The sequence below is a fragment of the Musca vetustissima genome, unplaced genomic scaffold (genome assembly GCF_032173495.1).
Source record: "Musca vetustissima isolate MV318-11 ecotype Yass unplaced genomic scaffold, APGP_CSIRO_Mvet_v1 utg4915, whole genome shotgun sequence".
Classification (NCBI taxonomy): Eukaryota; Metazoa; Arthropoda; class Insecta; order Diptera; family Muscidae; genus Musca; species Musca vetustissima.
In genome coordinates, this window is record NW_026885991.1 from 249,040 (window position 1) to 268,986 (window position 19,947).

General features: G+C 33.2%; 2 protein-coding genes across 2 annotated transcripts in view; one reads left to right on the plus strand and one right to left on the minus strand.

Annotated features, from left to right (window-relative positions):
• The first annotated feature begins 2,467 nt into the window (after positions 1-2,467).
• Positions 2,468-19,947, plus strand: part of LOC133333407 (dual specificity calcium/calmodulin-dependent 3',5'-cyclic nucleotide phosphodiesterase 1) — a 59,447-nt gene continuing 41,967 nt past the window's right edge. Inside the window, exons 1-2 of the mRNA XM_061541725.1 lie at positions 2,468-2,885; positions 12,800-12,911. Of these exons, the coding sequence (XP_061397709.1) occupies positions 2,474-2,885; positions 12,800-12,911 (524 nt within the window). The 5' untranslated portion in view covers positions 2,468-2,473. The remainder of the gene's footprint in view (positions 2,886-12,799; positions 12,912-19,947) is intronic.
• LOC133333413 (maltase 2-like) lies at positions 16,268-19,302 on the minus strand. Its single transcript, XM_061541731.1, has 8 exons — positions 18,895-19,302; positions 18,481-18,818; positions 18,026-18,313; positions 17,577-17,963; positions 17,364-17,514; positions 17,107-17,302; positions 16,547-16,690; positions 16,268-16,416 (listed from the first exon to the last, which is right to left on the minus strand). Exons 1-8 carry the CDS (start codon positions 19,190-19,192, stop codon positions 16,341-16,343), a joined length of 1,878 nt encoding a protein of 625 aa, XP_061397715.1. The 5' UTR covers positions 19,193-19,302; the 3' UTR covers positions 16,268-16,340.

Consider the following 19,947-nt stretch of genomic DNA (forward strand, 5'->3'; position numbering starts at 1 on the left):
GTGGCTGTGTGCGTGTGTGAAGACAACAATGACGACAATGTCACCTCCATTCACTCTACTTTCTCATATCTCACGTACGACTACAAGTTGAAGGAAGTACACACTGGGGAATATTTAACGGCAGCCTTAGAATCATAAACACTTCTTGCCCACTCGCAATCTGCCAATGAAGAAGTTTGTACGAGGGTGTGCAAAGGAGAATGGAAATTCGTTTTCTATTTAAATTTATTGATTTTTTCTAAATAGTATATAGAGTATTGGTTTTATATATATAGAAAATCTACATATATAGATGAACAGAACAAAATTGGAACACTTCCAAAATGCATGTTTGCAGCCCGGTTCTGTTGGGCTTGGTACAGTTCAGTTATGTTAGCATTCGACCATCGTTTAATAGTTGTAAACATATTTTATGGTTAGAACGCTCGAATCCTTTACAGCTAACCAAACTATAGACACAGAAGGCACAAAGTGTTCGTGTATAAGTGGTTGTTCAACGCGCCCGTTTGTGTGTGTGTGTTTAAATGTACAGATGTGACTTTGTGTTAGATTATTTTTTATGGAGCCAAGTGGTACAGTGGTCCATATTCCCCAAAGGAGGTCAAATCTGAAACTTGTGTACAAAATAAAGTTAAATTCTTAAATATGTTAGTTGATGGTGTATGTTGTCGTTTTCTTATTTGCCTATTGACGTGAATAAAAATTATTGCATATATGGTTCAAATGACAGATATGTGCATTTACTATTAAAACGTTATTTTTGGGGCAGGAATTTAATTTGAATATTTTTCCAATTTTAATATCACTTATAATACTAAGTTAAAAATCATACCGGAAGTGCGGCCTCAAGAGTTTTTCTTGCCGGTCTTCATATTCTGAATCGATAGATTGCTTTGCGTGTCCGCCGTCTTGTAATCAGATCCTCGAGGGCAAGGATATTGAATGTTGTTTTTTTTTTTAATTGAATACAAATGATAAAATATTAATATTATTTTAATTTACTTCATCCCTTTATATTAAATAGTTTTTGAGGATTTATTTTACAAACAAATAGAAAAGTAACTAATTGTCTCGAATATCTTCTTTCATATATCATGCGTAAAATCATGCAATAATTTACAATATGGCAGTTGTAAAAACATACCAACGTTTTTGTGTTTCTTTTTTTCAAAAATCGTAAAACAAATATACAAATAGAATATAAATGGTTAAAATGTATAAAAAGTCCTGAAAATGTCCCCTTTTAATTGACTCAATCTTATTTTCCAAAGTTTTTTTTTTAATTTATTTTCCAATTATTTTCAATCCATATACAGGCCATCATAAAATAAAAATTCAACGGTTGTAATCCTTGAAAACAACACTTGCCAATCAATAATTTAAAAGTTTACAATTTGTTTGTCTGGCCTTTATGGTAATGATTCGGACCTGACCCTTAAGCAGTAGACATCAACTTGAAAACTACAAAGTAAACCCTAAAATAAAAAATATTAAATGTTGTATAACATTAAATAACAGTGTATCCAATATATTAAAGAAATGTCCTTTTTAACAAAATATTTATTCATTGCTGTAAATACAAGGAATTGTGTGTGTGGCCCGCTCCACCGTGTGTTCAGCCAAGCAACCAACCTGCTCTTCTTTCAAAGGCCCTTGTTATGCAAATTCTCTGCAATGATTAACATACACTTGACTGATTTCATTGTATGTGTGCATTTATGCAGACACATGTTCGCGATCACAAGCTAGACGTTGCATGTGTAGGTGTGCGATTATGAATACAAATGTTGTCCTTTCACTGTGTGAGCGTTTTAGTTATATTATTTCTTTTTTTGTAAAGCACAAGAAAGTGAAACAGAATTCTTGTTTTAGTTTTCTCTCCTGGTTTCATTATTTTTATTTTTAAAAAACTACTCTGCTAGTAGATGCATATGTGTGTTAAAATTATAATTTAAAGAAGCTTCAAATAAGAAGTGGTTAGAAAATAAATAATAAAACAAATGGGAATAAACAATATTATAAATATAATACTTATAATCCTAGACAACAAATTATATTATATATACAAATATTTCAAGACTTCGCCTATATACCACATACAAAATACTACAATGTTTTTGTAATTTTTATTATTATTTATATAGTTAATTAATTCACAGTCTTAATTTTATATTGACATTTTTTCTTTTGATTTATCTAATATCATAACTTTAGAGTATTATTTATTGAAGTTAAAAGAAAATTAATAAAATACAATAAAATCAAAACGATTACAATAAAAATTAATCAACAAAGACTTCATCAGGTGTAGTCGACAGCTATGGTCTATAGACATTGTACTCGTTAAGCTTCTAAACCGGTTCGTTTTCTTCCGTAGTCGAAAAAAAAAACATTTCGCTAAAATGAACATAAAATCCTTCTAATTCAGACACGGACAAGAAACACTAAAAATCCATTCCAATTTTAAAGGAAAATGACCGATAAAATGGATTCAGTGGCGCGTCCGGAAAAACCTCAGACTTTAGATGGTATACAATCTCGAAATTCTCTCAATGACAACAATTCATCGACAATTTGTTCTGATGTAATTGCAAATCAGAATCGGTCGCGTTCGCGTAGCAATATCGGCACGGATTCGCGTTCGCCGCGGGATCATTCTTCTGATGGTGTCATGAGTACAGCAGCTGTAGGTGGTTCAAATGAATTTGAAAATAATGGTGAAAATACACCACGTCGTGAAAGTTTAAATTACGACGATACAAGTCCGAATAGTCAAAACTCATTGGCTAAATCGATAGTGGGTCGTTCAATGCGTCTGCCGTGTAGTGTTGGTGCAACGACACGGAAATGTGTGCTAACATTAGATGGGTATTCATATGTAATTGGTGAGTATGGAACAAAATTTTTCAAATATTTGTTAATCACAAAGAGAAAAAATTCGAAAAAAGTAATCTTTTAGTTAAAGAATATAAAAAGATTTACTAGGGAGACTCCTAGAGCACCGAAATGCGATACACATGTGGTCATTTCTAGGAAAAGGTAAACCACAGCCGTTGAACTTGAAATGACAACAGTTGTCATTATTTCATTTTTTGCATGCCATAAATACTAATGAAATGACTATAAATGTTAAGAATACAAAAATAAAAACTAAAAACAAAAATGTCGCGTGAGTGACGCAGAAAAATCCTTCGCAAAAAAGACTAGGTTAAATTTTGAAAGTGTAAAAATAATGTTTCATATTTTTTGTTTTTGCAAAATAGTCAGGCTGAATCTCAGTTTATTGTTTTTATAAAAAAACAACAACAACTGAAGTCGCGTAAGTGACCGCTATTTTTTGGGCTTTTATTTCAAAAAACTACAAAAAAAGTGTTAATGGTAAATTGTAAAAATTAATCGTGTTTTATGTATTTAATATTTAAAATGTTATTTTGTCTCTGAAAACGTGAACGCGATCTTTTCTAGCCTACATTCCTATCAACGAAAATTAGTCGACTTCAGAAAACCGAGCATACAAACGTCAAAAAATAAGATAATAAGTATAGCAAATGTATACTCTTTAATAAGTATACTAACGGAAAATGTTAATATGTTAGAGTAAAATACGCAACATGTTTTAACGTATATTATTTCAGACTTCTGGGTTAGCGGCCTATAAATTACTCCTTCCATCATTTTAAAATTTGTATATTTAGTTTTTCAATCTACGGATTTTTCTATAACAATTTTGTGAACATTTCTAAATAAACACTAACCACACGATGTGTACTGTTGTTGTTTTTCAGAGTCCATGATTGGTTCTCCTTCACATAAACAATTCGTTGTCTAATTGCTCTCGCAAAATGTAACGTAGTAAATAATTTAACTAACTAACACATGCATCACTGCCTCACTCGCGAGTAGTTCATTCGAACCCAGTACTGACCATAATTATAAATGATAATTGTTTTGGTGTTGCCATTATTAGGATTTGATGGCGAAATTAACACCGCCATTGACTAGAACACACACACACCCATGTTATAGAGAGCTGTAGCAACGACCCAAACAAATCCTTAAATGCGGGTGATTATGAACTGCCGAGCTTAGTAACGCATATAATTATGTGCTCGTCAGGGCGGGACTTTAGGATAATACTGTAATTTAGCTGAGTCAAGTAAACCAAACACACACCCATACATTTACTGGTAATTAAATATGCAATTCTGCTGGCAGGTATAATGAGGTAAAATTAATTTCTGCAATTGAAATTTTACCAAGTTCAGCCCAGCACAGTAGGATAATGAAAATTACTTATGAAATGGATTTTTAAGTAGCATTTGTTTAAATAATAAATTATTTTTGTAATAACTTTGTTCTTTTCAAATGTCTTCTATTTCTAGGTAAGTGTTTGTTTCTGTGCTCAATCCAACGAATATAATGACACCACAAATGTAAGTAATTCGTTATGGCCCTGGCAATCTTTCATTCGTTTTGTTTAATAAAAATTGTTTTTGTTTTTTTTTTTAATTTTGTTTTACTCGCAATTATGAATTTTAAATGAAAAGGTCATTTGTAAGTGTTGACTCTGCTGTGACCTCTTATACAAGGGGTCCTTTCGGAAATAAATATTTGCAGGCCGGCACGAACATTCGTTTGTTGCCTTTTTATGCTCTTTAAGTTGTCCTTTGGCCAACATAAATAATAGAGTTGGCGACATTTTAAAGGAAACCAATGCCTGTCTCCTGCAAAAGGGGGAATTTTTATCTCAAATTACACTATTATGAGAGTTTTATTAAAGGCTTTTCTCTTAGCATTCAGTGTGAGCCAACACGGGCACTGTTGGCTTGTTGTGAGCTTGTTGCCGATTTGATGTCACCAGCGACCAGTAAAGGCACCAACAAACGATAGGCATTTCGTAAAGTATCTTTGTTGTATCTTTGCCTGTGAACTGACATAGACGAACATATATTATGCCAATGGCATTGTGTGCTCTGACACTTGAGGCCTTGGTAAACACACGGAAACCCAGCCTTTACGGCAGAACCTTCAGTGTGTTCTTTGCACTCAGATGTTGGGCAAACAGGAATTTTGTCTACTTAAGAATTTTTTACTTTGCTCAGACAAAGAAAACAAACATTTCAGAATCCTGAAGTATGTATGCCTCCTGCTACTGCTGTGGTGGGCAGCAACCCTTCTCTCACTTCTATGCCCCTGGTCTTGTTGGCAAATGTAGTTTTCTCGTGTTTTCCTATCTTTGCCCCTCTCCCTCTCCACCACATCACGTTATCCTAATGAAATGATAGTAACCGAAAGAAACAAAGACAAAATTATGATAATGGCACAATTATGACCATATGAATGTCATAAAACGCTGCTTGCCAGTGAAGCGAGGCATCGTCGCAGTGTCGAGGGATTCACCAGAACATGCCATTAATTAATTAAAAGGACCTCTTTAATGTCTTAATACAATGGCGACCACTAAGGATCTCATTTGACCAAGTGTAACCAGAAAAGATAATAACATTGTGGACACATTTAATGGCATCACGTACATACGAGTATGTATGTAGGTGCGAGTATATATTTACTATGTCGAAACAAGACCCAACCGCTTGTAACAGTTGTCAATACAAGTTAATGGTCATACATACTGTATGTTACTGCAATTTGCGGAACATTGAAGTCACAAACAATGAGCCAATCCATCCTTATATTATGGTAATCCCTTTTAAATGAATTTCTGTGTAAACACCGATTTGTAGACGAATTTCTATTAAAAGGTAATACATGAATATTAATAAGCGTATTATGTACTTAAATGTAATTATGATTTCATTGTACGGTATTAGTGATTAAATCTACATATGAGTATGGTGTAGAAGAAATAGCTTGAATGATTGACCTATAATGAATTTACTTACATGTTGTAATGTTTTACAAATGAAATTCAAAAAACTATAAAAAAATTAAAATTTCTGATACAAAAAAGCTATTGAAAAAATAAGAAGATTTATTGTAAATGTAAGTAATCTGAAAAATAATATGAGTTTCTGATCTATATTTATTCGATTTCTCTTAATCCGTAAATGTATAGGGTCTTCTATTGTATAACATTTCAACCTAACATGACTAAGGTAAAATTTACGTTTTTACAATTTTCAGTTATTATTTTTAATAACGATAAACCATTCGTTACAATAATAAAGAACTTGGCAAGTTGTCCGCTTTTGTTAGGTAGAAACCAATTTTGGAGAGGATCCTTAATGGCTTTTCTTTATAATATAAATATTGCAATGTTTCATCCAAAAGAAATTATCTTCAAAATTTGGTGTCTGAAACAGTTACTCAGAGATATACAGATCTGATAGTATAACAAATACTTATTATTTTACTAGGTATTATAAACTGCAAACTAACAAAAACTTTCCATATTCATAATGTAAGGGTCAATAAATGCATTTGAAGATTTTACATATCTCTTTAAAACATACATATTTCATCAATTGTGATAATTTAAATTGTGTATCTGCTATAAAGTAATCTTATCGTCAGCAACCAACTAAATTGTGGTTACTTTGGTGCTCACAGAGAAACAAAAGAATATTCTCATAAATATTGGGGGGTGCGATATACTATCACAATTTTCAACACAATGAAACCTTCCTTTACTACGAACACGCATACCAAATCCGAGTTCAAATAAAGTGCAGATTTTGGAGAATGGAATAGAGAATACAAAAAGGAAAAAAAATTGAATGCACAATAGAACAATGGAATACACTTTTTTCTCGGTTGGTTTTTATGATAAGCAATAAAGTTGTACTAAATCGGGAAAACAATGGAATAATTTGTATAAAAGTTTTAGGAAGAAGAATGATACCACGAAAAAATGCGAAATGCAATTTTGTCACTCAGCAACTACGTTGTGTCTACGTGCCAAGCTGTGTGGGAGAGTATGTTTATACTTTAAACAAGTTGCAAATCACATCGAAATCTGTGTGTGATTCCAGTCACATTTTAAAGTTCATGAAAGTTTAAAAAATGTTTTGTATAAAAATTGTTATTAAATTTATTTTTCGGTTTTGTTTTTTTTTACATTTGCATTACTTGCACAATGTAGTTATAACCTCCACAAAAAGTGGATTCTATATGAAATTTGGCATTCTTCATCAGAATAATGAATGTCAATCTGTCTCGATAAAGCTCGCAATATTTAAAATAGAGCTTTGGCATTTTGCAAATACATTGCTACTACTCCTAGGATGTTTGATTTTGGAAATGGGCTACTTGATGGTACCCCATTTTCGGTATTTTAGCACAATTGAGTGGAAAACTGGGTATTTCGCATTTGCCTGACACCAATTTATAGTGGAAACATACGAATATAGATGTCTGGACAGATATATAAATATCCAGTTAATATCATACCATAAATCAAAGCCTTGGCATATCGGCTGAATTCTCTGAAATGGCGAGTTAGTCCTTTTGGGTTTTTAATATACTCACCAATTAATATGCTACCTCCAAAATCATGTTGCTTATATAGAGTTCTATCAAATCAATCAGTGACATAGTATTCATACCTGAATACTATCTGGCGAAACAAACCACTCCATGCAGCGTTGATTTTTCTTGTTCGCCTAGTATTGTTGTACCACACAATGACTGGTAGCATACAAATATGTACATATCATAACATTCAATATTAGCACATTTTGCTGGTTATCATGTTCAATTTACAAAGAATCGATATTCTCCTTCTTTCATTACATGTCCAACTAAAACAATCCGAATAAGCTTAAACAGTTTGCCACCATCTCATTTGTTTTGGCTGTCATGTGATATGTCAAATTAAATCCATATGTCAATTGTACTTAAACATTAAGTGTTTACAGACCATAACCCCACCCCCTTTCACATAACATCCGCATAGAATTATGTTTGCTGTACATGTTCTTCAAGATCTGGGTCTTTATTTAAAACATAAAGAGTGTTGTTAAAGTCGTTTATCATTTTGAAATATAAATGGCAATTTCTGTGAGCATTCCATGATACAGGACAGAGATATGTATGTCCGGTTATGGCCACGCAAGAAGCATTCACTCAACCCTGCCTGCACGTCTGGCTGCCAAAGAAACGGAAACTGAAATGCATCATGACAAATGGTCGTGCAGCAGGAACAAAAGACTCTGTAACAGAATAATACAATTTATTTTTCTTTCACTGCATCGTGGATAAATGATGTTGCAGATTGCGTATAATAATCATACGATGCAGCGCAGTTCTGCATTTCTGAACAGGCCCCATAGCATAATTAGAGTGTAACCAGTAAAAGGACGTGGAAGATTATAAAATTATTGATATTTGTATTTTAAACATATGGTAGTAAATAATATTTAACTGCCTGACCATCCATCTTGGATCTTTTTCCTAATTAAGTATATACAAATTAGACTGTATTTTAGGAATCGGTCAAATTAAATGAGCATGAGAACATTTTTGTAAAACATATCCTCTTCTCTCCGGAACTTGTGCATCTTTTTCGTCCTTATTCAAAACATAGCATACTGCGAATTCGTCCTTCTGATTCTTAGTACACTTACAAAGAGCTTTCATCCCCATTTTCACCCCCTGACTATGACCTCGATTTTGTGTCACAATGTTCTGAATTAAAATACGCATTAAAAAGTAGATATTAAACAATTAAATATTTTAAAGTATTCAAGAGACGTTTAAAAACATAAAAGTCCACGAAAAATTATTACTGTTCAACAGACTTTAATGGCCAAAAACACTGCTATGTCCTAAGGTAATATATATTATTATTAAAGAAATAAATGTAATATTCATAATTGTAATACCGTCAATTTTATGGAAACAATATGGGCAATTTAACTGTTAATTCAAATATTCCAGTATTGTTTTGAAAATATTGTGTCTGCTGCCTCCTTTATTGCTCCTAATCATAAAATTCCATAACAAAGGTTAATGGCAGACAGTATAGAAATGGTAATTTTTTTTAAATCTATTTGTTGATGTGATCCAATGTCTGGCTATATCTATATAAAAAATAAACTGGATTTCGACTGATTAATTTGCAATAAAATATTAAAATATTAAAGATTAAAGATAAAGTTTAAACATTATATTTAAGAGCCTTTTAAATACATTGAGAGGGTACAATTATACGATAGTTCACTTCAAAATTATTCACAATATAATAAGTTGAAATAAATTGAGTTAGAATATATATATACAGGAGGTGATGCAAATGTGGTATACCCATTTGTTTTTAGATTGCCAAATTTTTATTTTTTATCCGATTAAATTGAAATTTTGCACTTAACATGCTACAAGTGTTGTCTTTCCATGTATCAATTTGAAAATAATATTATTCTAACAATTTAAGAGATATTTGAGAAAATATTTGAAATCCCATAAAAAGTGATTTTAAAAAAAGTGCAGGTAATGTGGTATACCACATGATGTTAATGTGGTATAGTATAATTTTCACTTCCAATTGATATCTTATATAATTTATTGTTTTTAATGAATGCGAATTATCTCGAGATTTATGTCTGTTAAGATTTTTAACGGATACGTTGAGTGGAACTTAAATTTTTATTATATAATAATGTCTACACATGTCAATATTTAATTTTTGTATGGAGAAGTTGTTAAAACTCATAGCCTTTGTTTTTCATCCTTGTGATTCATGGTAGACTCTCGTAGAGTACAAATGTTTCACATAGTAATGAGATTTTGTCTAGTGCTGGCCTTTTTTCATGCAGAACCAAGGTATACCACATTACCTACACTTGTGTTTACTGAAGAAATGTCTAGTTTTTTTCCAAATTGGTGATTATGTGGTGCAATCGCGCATATTATTTGATTTTTAGTTTATACTGATTATTTTAATGCTTTAGTAATAACGATTAAAGTACATCCGTAAAACAAAAAATTATTTTTAAACTTCAAAGAAAAAAAGTAAATTTCATGAAAAAATTTATTTTTGGTACTGATTCTCAACGTGATTTAAATAAATTAAACAGGTCATTGCTATCTTATTTTTTTGAGAACAGCAACTATAGAACATGTTTCAGTTATTCTAAAACTTTCAGTTTACCACATTACCAACCTATACCACATTTGCATCACTTCCACTATATATATATATATATATATATATATATACATCATGCCGACCTCATATTCCCCCCTAAACAAATAATTATTTTTAGGGGGAATATGAGGTCGGCATTTAATTTATAAATCTAATAGTAAATCTTATGTTTGATAATTGAAATTCTTTTACATTTCCACAATAAAGGGAATTTGAAATTGTAAATGTTAAGCAGAGATTTCCTTTTCCTATAATATTAAGTTTCACTAAAATTTAGTTTGACATTTTTTGTTATGTCTCATGTAACTTTGGAAATCCTTGAAAACTAACAACTACAGTCATTACCACTACCTCAACGGCAGTTTACATTTATTAGAACTGAATAGCTTCGACACTGTCGGTACAGAGACGACAATAACAGCAATAACCCCAACTAACACAGAGCAACAAGAGTAGAACAACAATTGTGTACCTACTACCCAGCATAGTATGGCGAAGAGAAGGCTCAGAATCGGAACTAAACATGTTTCCACAATTTCCGCACTGTTCGTTTTCTAGCTCCAAAATAAAAACTACGGAATGACATGGCGTGTAGCTATATTGTGGTTGGAATTTGTTTGGCGCCCAAAAGATGTCAAAACCGGCTGATTGCGCTTGCTAGCCTGTTAGTATATAAATTTGCAAAAAGTACATGAACACAGAGTGCTTAGTATCTGTATGTGATGATGAATTGCCATGTAAAACTTATAGAGCTGTTGAGTTTTGTATGTCTATGTGTGGGTGGAGAAAGCGACCAGGGCTGTAAATGAGTTCCGTCGCCACACACATCTATGTATGTGTCAACAAAACATTTAGGTTAGTTCCCAGCCTAGGTTATATTGTTTTGAAGTTTTTTTTTTATTTTCTGACTAAAGGGGGAAACATATAAGAGGACCTCAGGATTGTTATGTTAATTTGGCATTTTTTAATTTTTGTTTGTGTACGTGAACGGCGTCCAAAATGAAGTTTGACTCTGATATTCGCGCATGTTTTTTAATTTTTTTTTATTCAGAATCAAGGTGTATTTAATAAGGTGTAAGTGACAATCATATGGTTTCAAACTTTTTTCTTTATTGTTTGTAAAGCAAATTGTCAAAAAACATTATTACATTTCAAGTTCAAAAATGGTCTTTAAATTTATGTTTTTTTATTAATACAAATCTAAGTAAACTACATTCATAGAGGCGGACGGAAAGGAAACCTAGGCTCAGTTATAACCCCGTTCACGTATTAGTCCACATATTTTATGTTATGTGTGGAAATCTGTCCAGAAATCCTATCTACTCATAAAATCAAGGAGATTATGTTAGCCTATATTGGAATCGGCCCCTTGGTGCTTGTCACAATTCTAGGCGGAGGTTAAATACGCCTGTGGAAAGATTTTATATGGTCAACACAATTTCCATGATTTAGTCTTTGGCCGGGGATTTATGCCCTTAAATTTTCATTATGAAGGCAAGATTTGATGTTGTTTATATTGTAATCCACAATATAAACAACATCACAAAGAGCCTTTGGCTACATGTGGGTGGCTTAAAATTAATCGCGATCAGGTCTTAAACTTTATTTTTCACTGACCTAAAACCGCCAATAACCCAAGAATACAAAAATTCATTAATTATTCCTCAAAGAATAGTTCTTGACAAAAATAAATTAATAATTGTTTTTGTTTATTTTTGTCAAAAACTTATTGTCAGCATGACAATTTAATTTCTATAACAACAATGTTGTTTTTGTAAAATATTTGTTGTTGTATCTGATGCATACACCTTATTAAATACACCTTGTTCAGAATCATACAATCTACATATGTTATATTTAAGTATGAACCTTAAACAACCTGCACTTAAATATTTTTTCGCGGCCTCTGACGTCATTTGATCAATTTGGAGCCTTTTTTGTACTGTGAATTCTTATATTCGTCTATCTTAAAACTACTTATACCTTAAAGTTTCTTCTATCTGAATTAAATTTTTATTTCATATTCGCTTAGATCAGCAAAACTCTACAGTTTTTAAACCACCACTATCTTCCCACATTAGTGAGACACAGCACAACAGTAGATTAGTATATTTTTTAACCTCAAAAATTAAATCGAATGGAGCATTCCTTAGGGAACATTTCTTATTCTGGTTTAATGGAGCATGCTTTTAGTCGTAACCACAAACTTTAATCTTTTTTCTTATCCTACAAACAAATATTTGTAATATTGCCACTCGAGTGGGAATGAATATTAAACTGATTTCAAATGGATTTTTACCATTATAACAAACCTCGAGTCAAACAGGATTAGAGTAGATGACAGCCAAAACAAAGCCAATAATAGCAAACATTGCCATTATGGTGCTACGGAAATGACTACAACAACAATGACATTGAACATTGACGAATGCGCATTTACCAGCTTCCATTTGTATTTTCAAGGGACTGTGAAAACAAAATTGTATCCGTTCGCATCAATGAGCTGTGTGTACCATTCTGTGTTTGTGTGTCTGTGTGTGTGAATGTTTGGGTGTGTAGCTATGTCGTGGGGCGAAATGGCATCGCATCAGAAATAAGGATGTTTTTCAAAGTTGCATGGGAGTTGTTGTTGTTGCCATTTTCACAAGTCAATCATCGGAAATATTTTCTCGTTAAGTTTTCATGCAATTTCAGACCGAGTCAATTTCTGTTTCCCTAGATTTGTACGTTACGATAACGCTTACGATCAAAATGCTGCCGCTGTCAGACAACTACAATTGGCTTGGCCTAGTCATACTCGTAACTTGTTAGTTATTTTCTCAGGCATTTCAAAGAATGAAACGAAAATCAAGCAGTCTTCATAACAACCCCGCAACCGGCAAGAGCCTTTGAATGGTGTTGATCCTAATGGTGGGAGGAAGTGGGCAAGACGCACAGCGTTTAAATGAGATTCAATACAAATTCAAAAGAAAACAACAACAAAATACTTCTGATGATAATAAACACAACTTCGCTAAGGTGTTCATTTGATTCCAGCTCATCCCCAAGATTCATCCCCCAAGAACGAAAAATCTAAAAGATGTTATTTTCTGTTTTTGTTGCTTATAATTGGGTTTTTATTATCTCCAACAACAAATAAAATCTTAGCCTGGAAAAACAACCACCTGTAAGGAAATGGAAAAGTTTTACAAGGAGCAAGGATACTTTAAAACGATCCGAGTAGGCCGCTGTGGCTGGATTAAAATGTGTGCCAGGGAATTAGTCCAGATGTTTAAATATGTTTTATTTGGAATTTGAAATGGCACGAGCCACACAATGTCAACAGTGGCTGGTGGTTGAATCTATAACCAAAATAATGATATATCACATTGAAGATAACCGAAGTGGTCTAGATGGAACTGACATAAAATATCCAAGTACACACATTGACACGTTCATAGATAATGTCCGTATGTTCAGAGGGCAAATGTAAGCAATCGATAATGGAAGCTAACAACGACATTTTTTTGGAATACATTGGGAATTCTCATAAGATTCTCAATGCATACTCGAAAAAAATTTACATAATGTATTGAAATAGTCAATATATAACTATGTCCTAATTTGTTTGCCTCTTTCGAGTTGAACTTATTAATTTAATTTGCAATATAAAATATAAAGAAGTATTCAATTTCAATATTTATTATTATCTGAAAATGATAATTTTCAAATATACTTACATATATGGCATATGTACAGTAACATACTTATAGTCACAAAGTGCTGATTTTATAGACAAATGTCATTATGTCTTATAATGAATTTAGTGGATATAAATAACTTCAATGTACTAGTTATAGGTATCATTTCTAATGTATTTTTATTAATAATAAAATTTGCATAAAACCAATCTATACGCATTATAACAATCTTCCGTTTAAACCTATTTACATTTTAAGAAAACTCGCGATAATTATATTCGCATCGAGACTTTGTTGATATTTTTACATTCCCCGTACTCAAAATACGGCTTCTTTGTTGAAATTCAGTTTTGTCCATTTATTATTCCATAATTTGTAGAACAAAAGTCCGACCAAAATTACATTAGCCAACTTCACAATGGTCCGCACCAGGGCTCGTCGTTCTCTGCAAATCGACACGAGAACTTTAAAACTGCAAAGTGAAAAGTCAAAATACTTACGCTGACATGGCTTTGGGTATTTGACAGACAATGCCTTCGTGGCCCACTAAGATTAGGTTAATGGCTTTATTTGTCAAGAACTTTGATGTCACATTGTTGTTGTTTTTGTTGTTGTTATCAAAAGTTGTATTGCTGCTGACAAGAAACCTGGCCATTAAAGAAAATGTATTAATAATGTCCTGTTTTCAATTTCGAATTAAGAAAACAGCTCCAGGGTGGTGAGTGTGGTTGGTGATGGATAATGAATGTCTTTTTATTAAAGCGAAGATTACTCATTCGTCATAGTAAACTTGTGATAAATGCTTATGAATAATTGCTTATTTTTTCTATTCTTTCTTTTTTGCATTTAGGAAATGTTAATTTGATTTTGAATTCTTTTTGCAACAGTGCTCTTAGCCTCATTAATTAAGAATCCCGTTCCGTATCTGCTTTCGTCACAAACAAATTAAAGTTCTATCGCAGACAACAGGCCAACAAACTTTGGACGAACAACTAAAAATGGTATATGATTGGCACCAAGACAGCTGCTTCCATTCCTTCAATCAAAACTGCAAAGTGATGCGTATAATTAAATATTGATGATTGTCAAAACCATTTCTTCCTTCTCCAACTGAGAGAGTCTATTGTTAAGGAAGTTTTCAGGGCAGTTTTTCGGATAATTACATCGAAAAATGTGTTCAACTGTTGTCGAAAACGAAAACGTTTCTATGACGCATTTGAAACGAAACTGCATTAACACGGCAATACAATTTCATGTTAATATTTGATTCTGCATACCCAATATATAAAAAATAACTAAAACGTGGGAAAATAATTGTTTGTGGCTTGGCAGTTGTCGAAATATTGTGAATAGGAATTCTGTATATATTTTAATAAAATAACGCTTTATTTATTTATTATTTTTTTATGCAAAAAATCTTTATTTTTTGGAAAATGTGTATGTACGGGACTAAATTCGAGGAATACAAAGGATGAGATACCAATTCCAAACTCAAAATGGCGGGCATTTGCGGATTTGGACACAAATATATGTTCACTTGAACAATAGCCCACCACAAAGAACGCTGTTTTTCTTTTTTTCACAATAAAAGTAACATTCATTTGTAAAATTCTTCATAGAATCGACATTCTTTGAATACAAGCAAATCAGCTTAAGCGCACTCAGAGAACATTACATAAAAACACAATGAATTATTTTATTCATTTTTTGTTTGATTGCCTACTTCCATTGAATTCAACTAATTAAATAAATATGTATGCGAAAAATATTCCTTTGATGAGACAAACATATTTTTTTCATCATCATCATCGTCATCATTCCATTAAAGTGACCACAACTTCAATATTTAGTTAATTACAATGCGGTTGGCCAACCACAAAAACCACTTGGCCACAATTTTGGCCAACAGAGGTTAGGTTCGCTTGTAACATGCAACTAATTAGCGGCATACCATAGGAAATGCTGCATATATTATCAAGTAATGATAAATGTTAGAATACCGGATAACACATACACACATACATATTTACCACATATACGAATGACAGGTTTTCACTCGATGTCTGCCGCCCGGCTAAGTTGATGTCTAAGCTGGTACGAGAAGAACATTTTAATTGCCATTCCATTTCAGTCATTCTCGTCGTCAGTCACAATGTCCGTTTGCGTGCTTATAATCCTTTGCATTTGCACACTTTTCAATATTAAATAAACAATCCCCGGGGAAATTCTGTTAAGAGCATTACTCTATTATTATTATTATTTCTGCTGTCGGATGTGGCCCACCCCTTGCCAAACACGAACCTGCTGAGCTACATTCATAAGTAATTAGCGATAAAGAAGAAACTAACAAAAATTATACTTTTTCAGCAAAAATATTCTGTGTTTTTGTTGTTTATTATGGATTAATGCTATGTGTAAATATACCGGCCTCACTTTTCCTGTAAATTAATTCCAGTGCTTGTTGGGAAAAGTTATTCTTTTTAGTTTCGTTTCCTCGCCGTAGAGACAAACATGGAGAGGAAATTGTAGTCGGAAACAGGAATATGGACTGGTGATTATTCAATCATGCAAACAAGAGCTTCCTGCGGCGTCAGTATGAAGTGTTCAAAATCTTCTTGTGGTATTTCAGTCCTGCAAAAGGATAAACTGGGATAAGCGATGTGGGAAAAAGTATGGATAATGCCTTTCAATCAATAATCAACGAAGATGAAATAGGTGGACACTAGGACACTTTTTAATAATATGAGGTACTTATACATACCCTTTGTCATAAATGGAATTAACGCCGGACACAAGAACTGTCAACTGTTTGATATCATCATCCAACACTTCCAGTAAATTTATCATTTGTTCTTCGGTACTGGTATTGATAATTGTTATCACCGATGACTGGCCCTTAAAGGATCTAGAAAAGTTAAAAATTCAAAAATGTTATAAGGTGCAATCAATGTCCTTGAGTGGTAGTACATAGCCTTAAGTTTGTGACGTAACACAATTTGTTAAGAATTTTAGCTGTGTAAATTTGTGGTTTACATCCAAGAGAAGAAAAAAACTAAATTACCTAACATAACAGTTGCGTTCGTTGATTACTACGCCCTATGGAGAAATTATTATGCTAAAGAACAAGAGAGATTCTTAAATGAAAATATACATTTTCAGAGTCTGCCAACGTCTGTAAACCATTTCGAGTAAAATTTAGATTCCAGAATTTCATTATTTACGAAATTCGAATTAATAGGGAGATTTGTAAGTATATATCCAATTATGGCTACCCACAAAATATTCATTATTATTTTAACTTCTACATATATTCATTATTACCTTATTACAGCAAACACATTTCGTGAAATGACTTCCAGTGTTGTACGACCTTGCTCCATCACGGGCATTTTTCTAAGTTCTATGAGATCTTTGTAAACGCTATAATGACTTTTCTCCATTGATTTTTGTAATTCCAAATTGAGTTCTTCGTAATTGGGGTGGACCGGTAACCAAGTTTTGTCGGCATTAGAGAATCCTTTAAATAAACAAATTGGCATAAAAATTCTTCAAAATCAATATATCCTGCATAAACCAACCTGCATTTTTCTCAGCATTCCATTGGAATGGAGTACGTACTGGATCTCTGGAAACTTCTTTGTAATTGTCCGGGCCAACATTACGTGCCGGTGGATCAACCGTATCTTCCCAGGCTATATCACGAAAATCTTCCATTCCGATTTCGTCACCCTGCAAACACATTCACTATTAAATTAAATCAACGTCCCTACGAAGTTGTTCGCAAATCCTACATTGTATGTCACTGCTACACCCGGCAGAGTCATTAGCAACATATTCATTGCATCGACACTATCCACTCCCAATCTTGAAGCTATGCGCGGATTATCATGATTACTCATGACCCAGTTGGCAACATGATTTCGTGGCATATAGGTTAACCATTTTTGAATATTGAAAACATAATCTCGGGCATCCGATTTCTGAGAAATGTCGGTAAGCAAGAAGAAATTGAATGGGAAATGGGGGCCCTTCGAACCATCAGCATTTTCATAATAATCCATTAAAAATTTTAGATCGGCATATGCCTCTGTCATCATAATGCGAGCAGGACCTCCATGCGTTTCAGTGTATTCATCGAGCAGATTACGCCAGTGATACAGCATGTCGTATACCTCAGGCTACAATAGGCATTAAATACATTTACTAAAGTTACAGTAAGTTCAACAACAATCCTACTTACCAAATCCTTGGTGTAAATATGATCTGTATAAAGATGTGAAAATTTATCTTGAGTTTTTCCACTCAATGGCTCGTCTTTTAAATCGGGATCCTCGAAGAGATGATTAACAGCATCGACACGGAATCCACTTACACCCTTGTCCAACCAAAATGTTATTACATCGTCCATAGCTTCAACGACTTTTACGTTGCGATAATTCAGATCAGGCTGTTCGGCGGTAAACTGATGATAATAATATTGACCTCGTTCCGGATGCCAAGTCCATGCAGAACCGTAAAATACCGATTGCTGAAAACAAATTTTAATAATTTCATTTGAAACAATGTTTTTTGCTAAATAATTTATTGTCCTAAGAGATGGTAAAGAAAACATCAGATGGATACTATATCGTCAGGCCTTTGGTTGTCTGGTTAATTTGTTTTTGGAATTTAAAATCTTCACATCGGATTACTTACCCAATTATTTGGCGGTTCCATTTCACCATCGTCGTTCATTTTACCATCTGCCCAAACATAGAAATCCTCATAGCCTTCTTCCCTAGCAGCAGATTTTATAAACCATTCACATTGATCCGAGGAATGGTTGGGCACAAAGTCCAAAATTATTTTTATATCCAGACGATTTGCTTCGGCAATTAATTCCTCAAAATCTTCCATGGTTCCATATTCCTCGTGAATGGCCTTAAAATCGGAGATGTCATAGCCAAAGTCGATCATTGGAGATTGAAATATGGGGCTTAACCAGGTTGCTGTTATGCCAGTTTCCGCCAAATAACTCAATTTCGACAAGACACCTTAGAACAAAACACACACACGCACACAACTCTATTAGCATTTCACCAAAAATATAAATCATTCGCCACAAAATACCTCTCAGGTCTCCGATGCCATCATCGTTACTATCCATAAATGATCTTGGATAGATTTGATAAAACACTGCCGTCTTCCACCACTCATTGTCGATGTCCGCAATAACATTGCTGGCTTCTTCACTGCTCTCAGATGCTTTCGCCGCCATCGTTTGAAGAGCTACTAAGGCGACGAACAGAAAAGAGAAATATTTAAATGAAAACATTTCCACCGAATACCCGCACGATTTTCTACAAACGAACGACGTTGTTTTCTCTCGATTCTCTTTGTTTGTACTTTTTATGTTTTGCTTTGGCATATTCGCGGGTCACAACTGAACCTTACAGCAATTTGCATTGATGCTTAAATATCGAAAAAAGCCACCTCATTTCGTTGAGATTTTTCACTAATTATTCCATAGTTTTCCACACTTTTTTGCACAATTATTTAGTTGTTATTTTCATTAGCGGAATTATAGTGGCCCGCAATGAGATCGCCTATCGCCAATATTAGTTTAATTAATCGCCGTAATTGTATGTGACGATGTGTGAGATTGTGCGACTGACAACACTTTCCCAAACACGCCAGAAACTACTCAGAATATTTGTGATTGTCGCTCGCTCATTCAACAAAGTGTGGCGTGTTTGTCATGTAGCCAAATATAAAAACAAAATTCAGATTAAAAGGGAATGAATTCGTGTACAGGGTGAACAAAATGTTTGACGACAATTTGAACATTTGGTATGATTTGTTGAGTTCGTAAAAATATCAGTCATCATATGAATGAATCATTACTATCAATATTAGCATACAACATTACCCTATCTTATCGCAATATCGCTTAAAATGTCTTGAGTTACTCTATTTTACTATTTACTATTTAGTTTTAGGAGTTGGGTTCTAACATCAAAAGAAAATGATTTTTATGTTATAAGACCTTAAGAAAATTAAGTGTTTGTTCAAGAATTTTGTGAATTTGATTAAAAATACACTATGGGAACAAAAAAGTTATAGAAACCACTATGGGCAGAGATCCCACTTTTTTGGCCAGAACTAAAGCAGATCGTTTTTGAA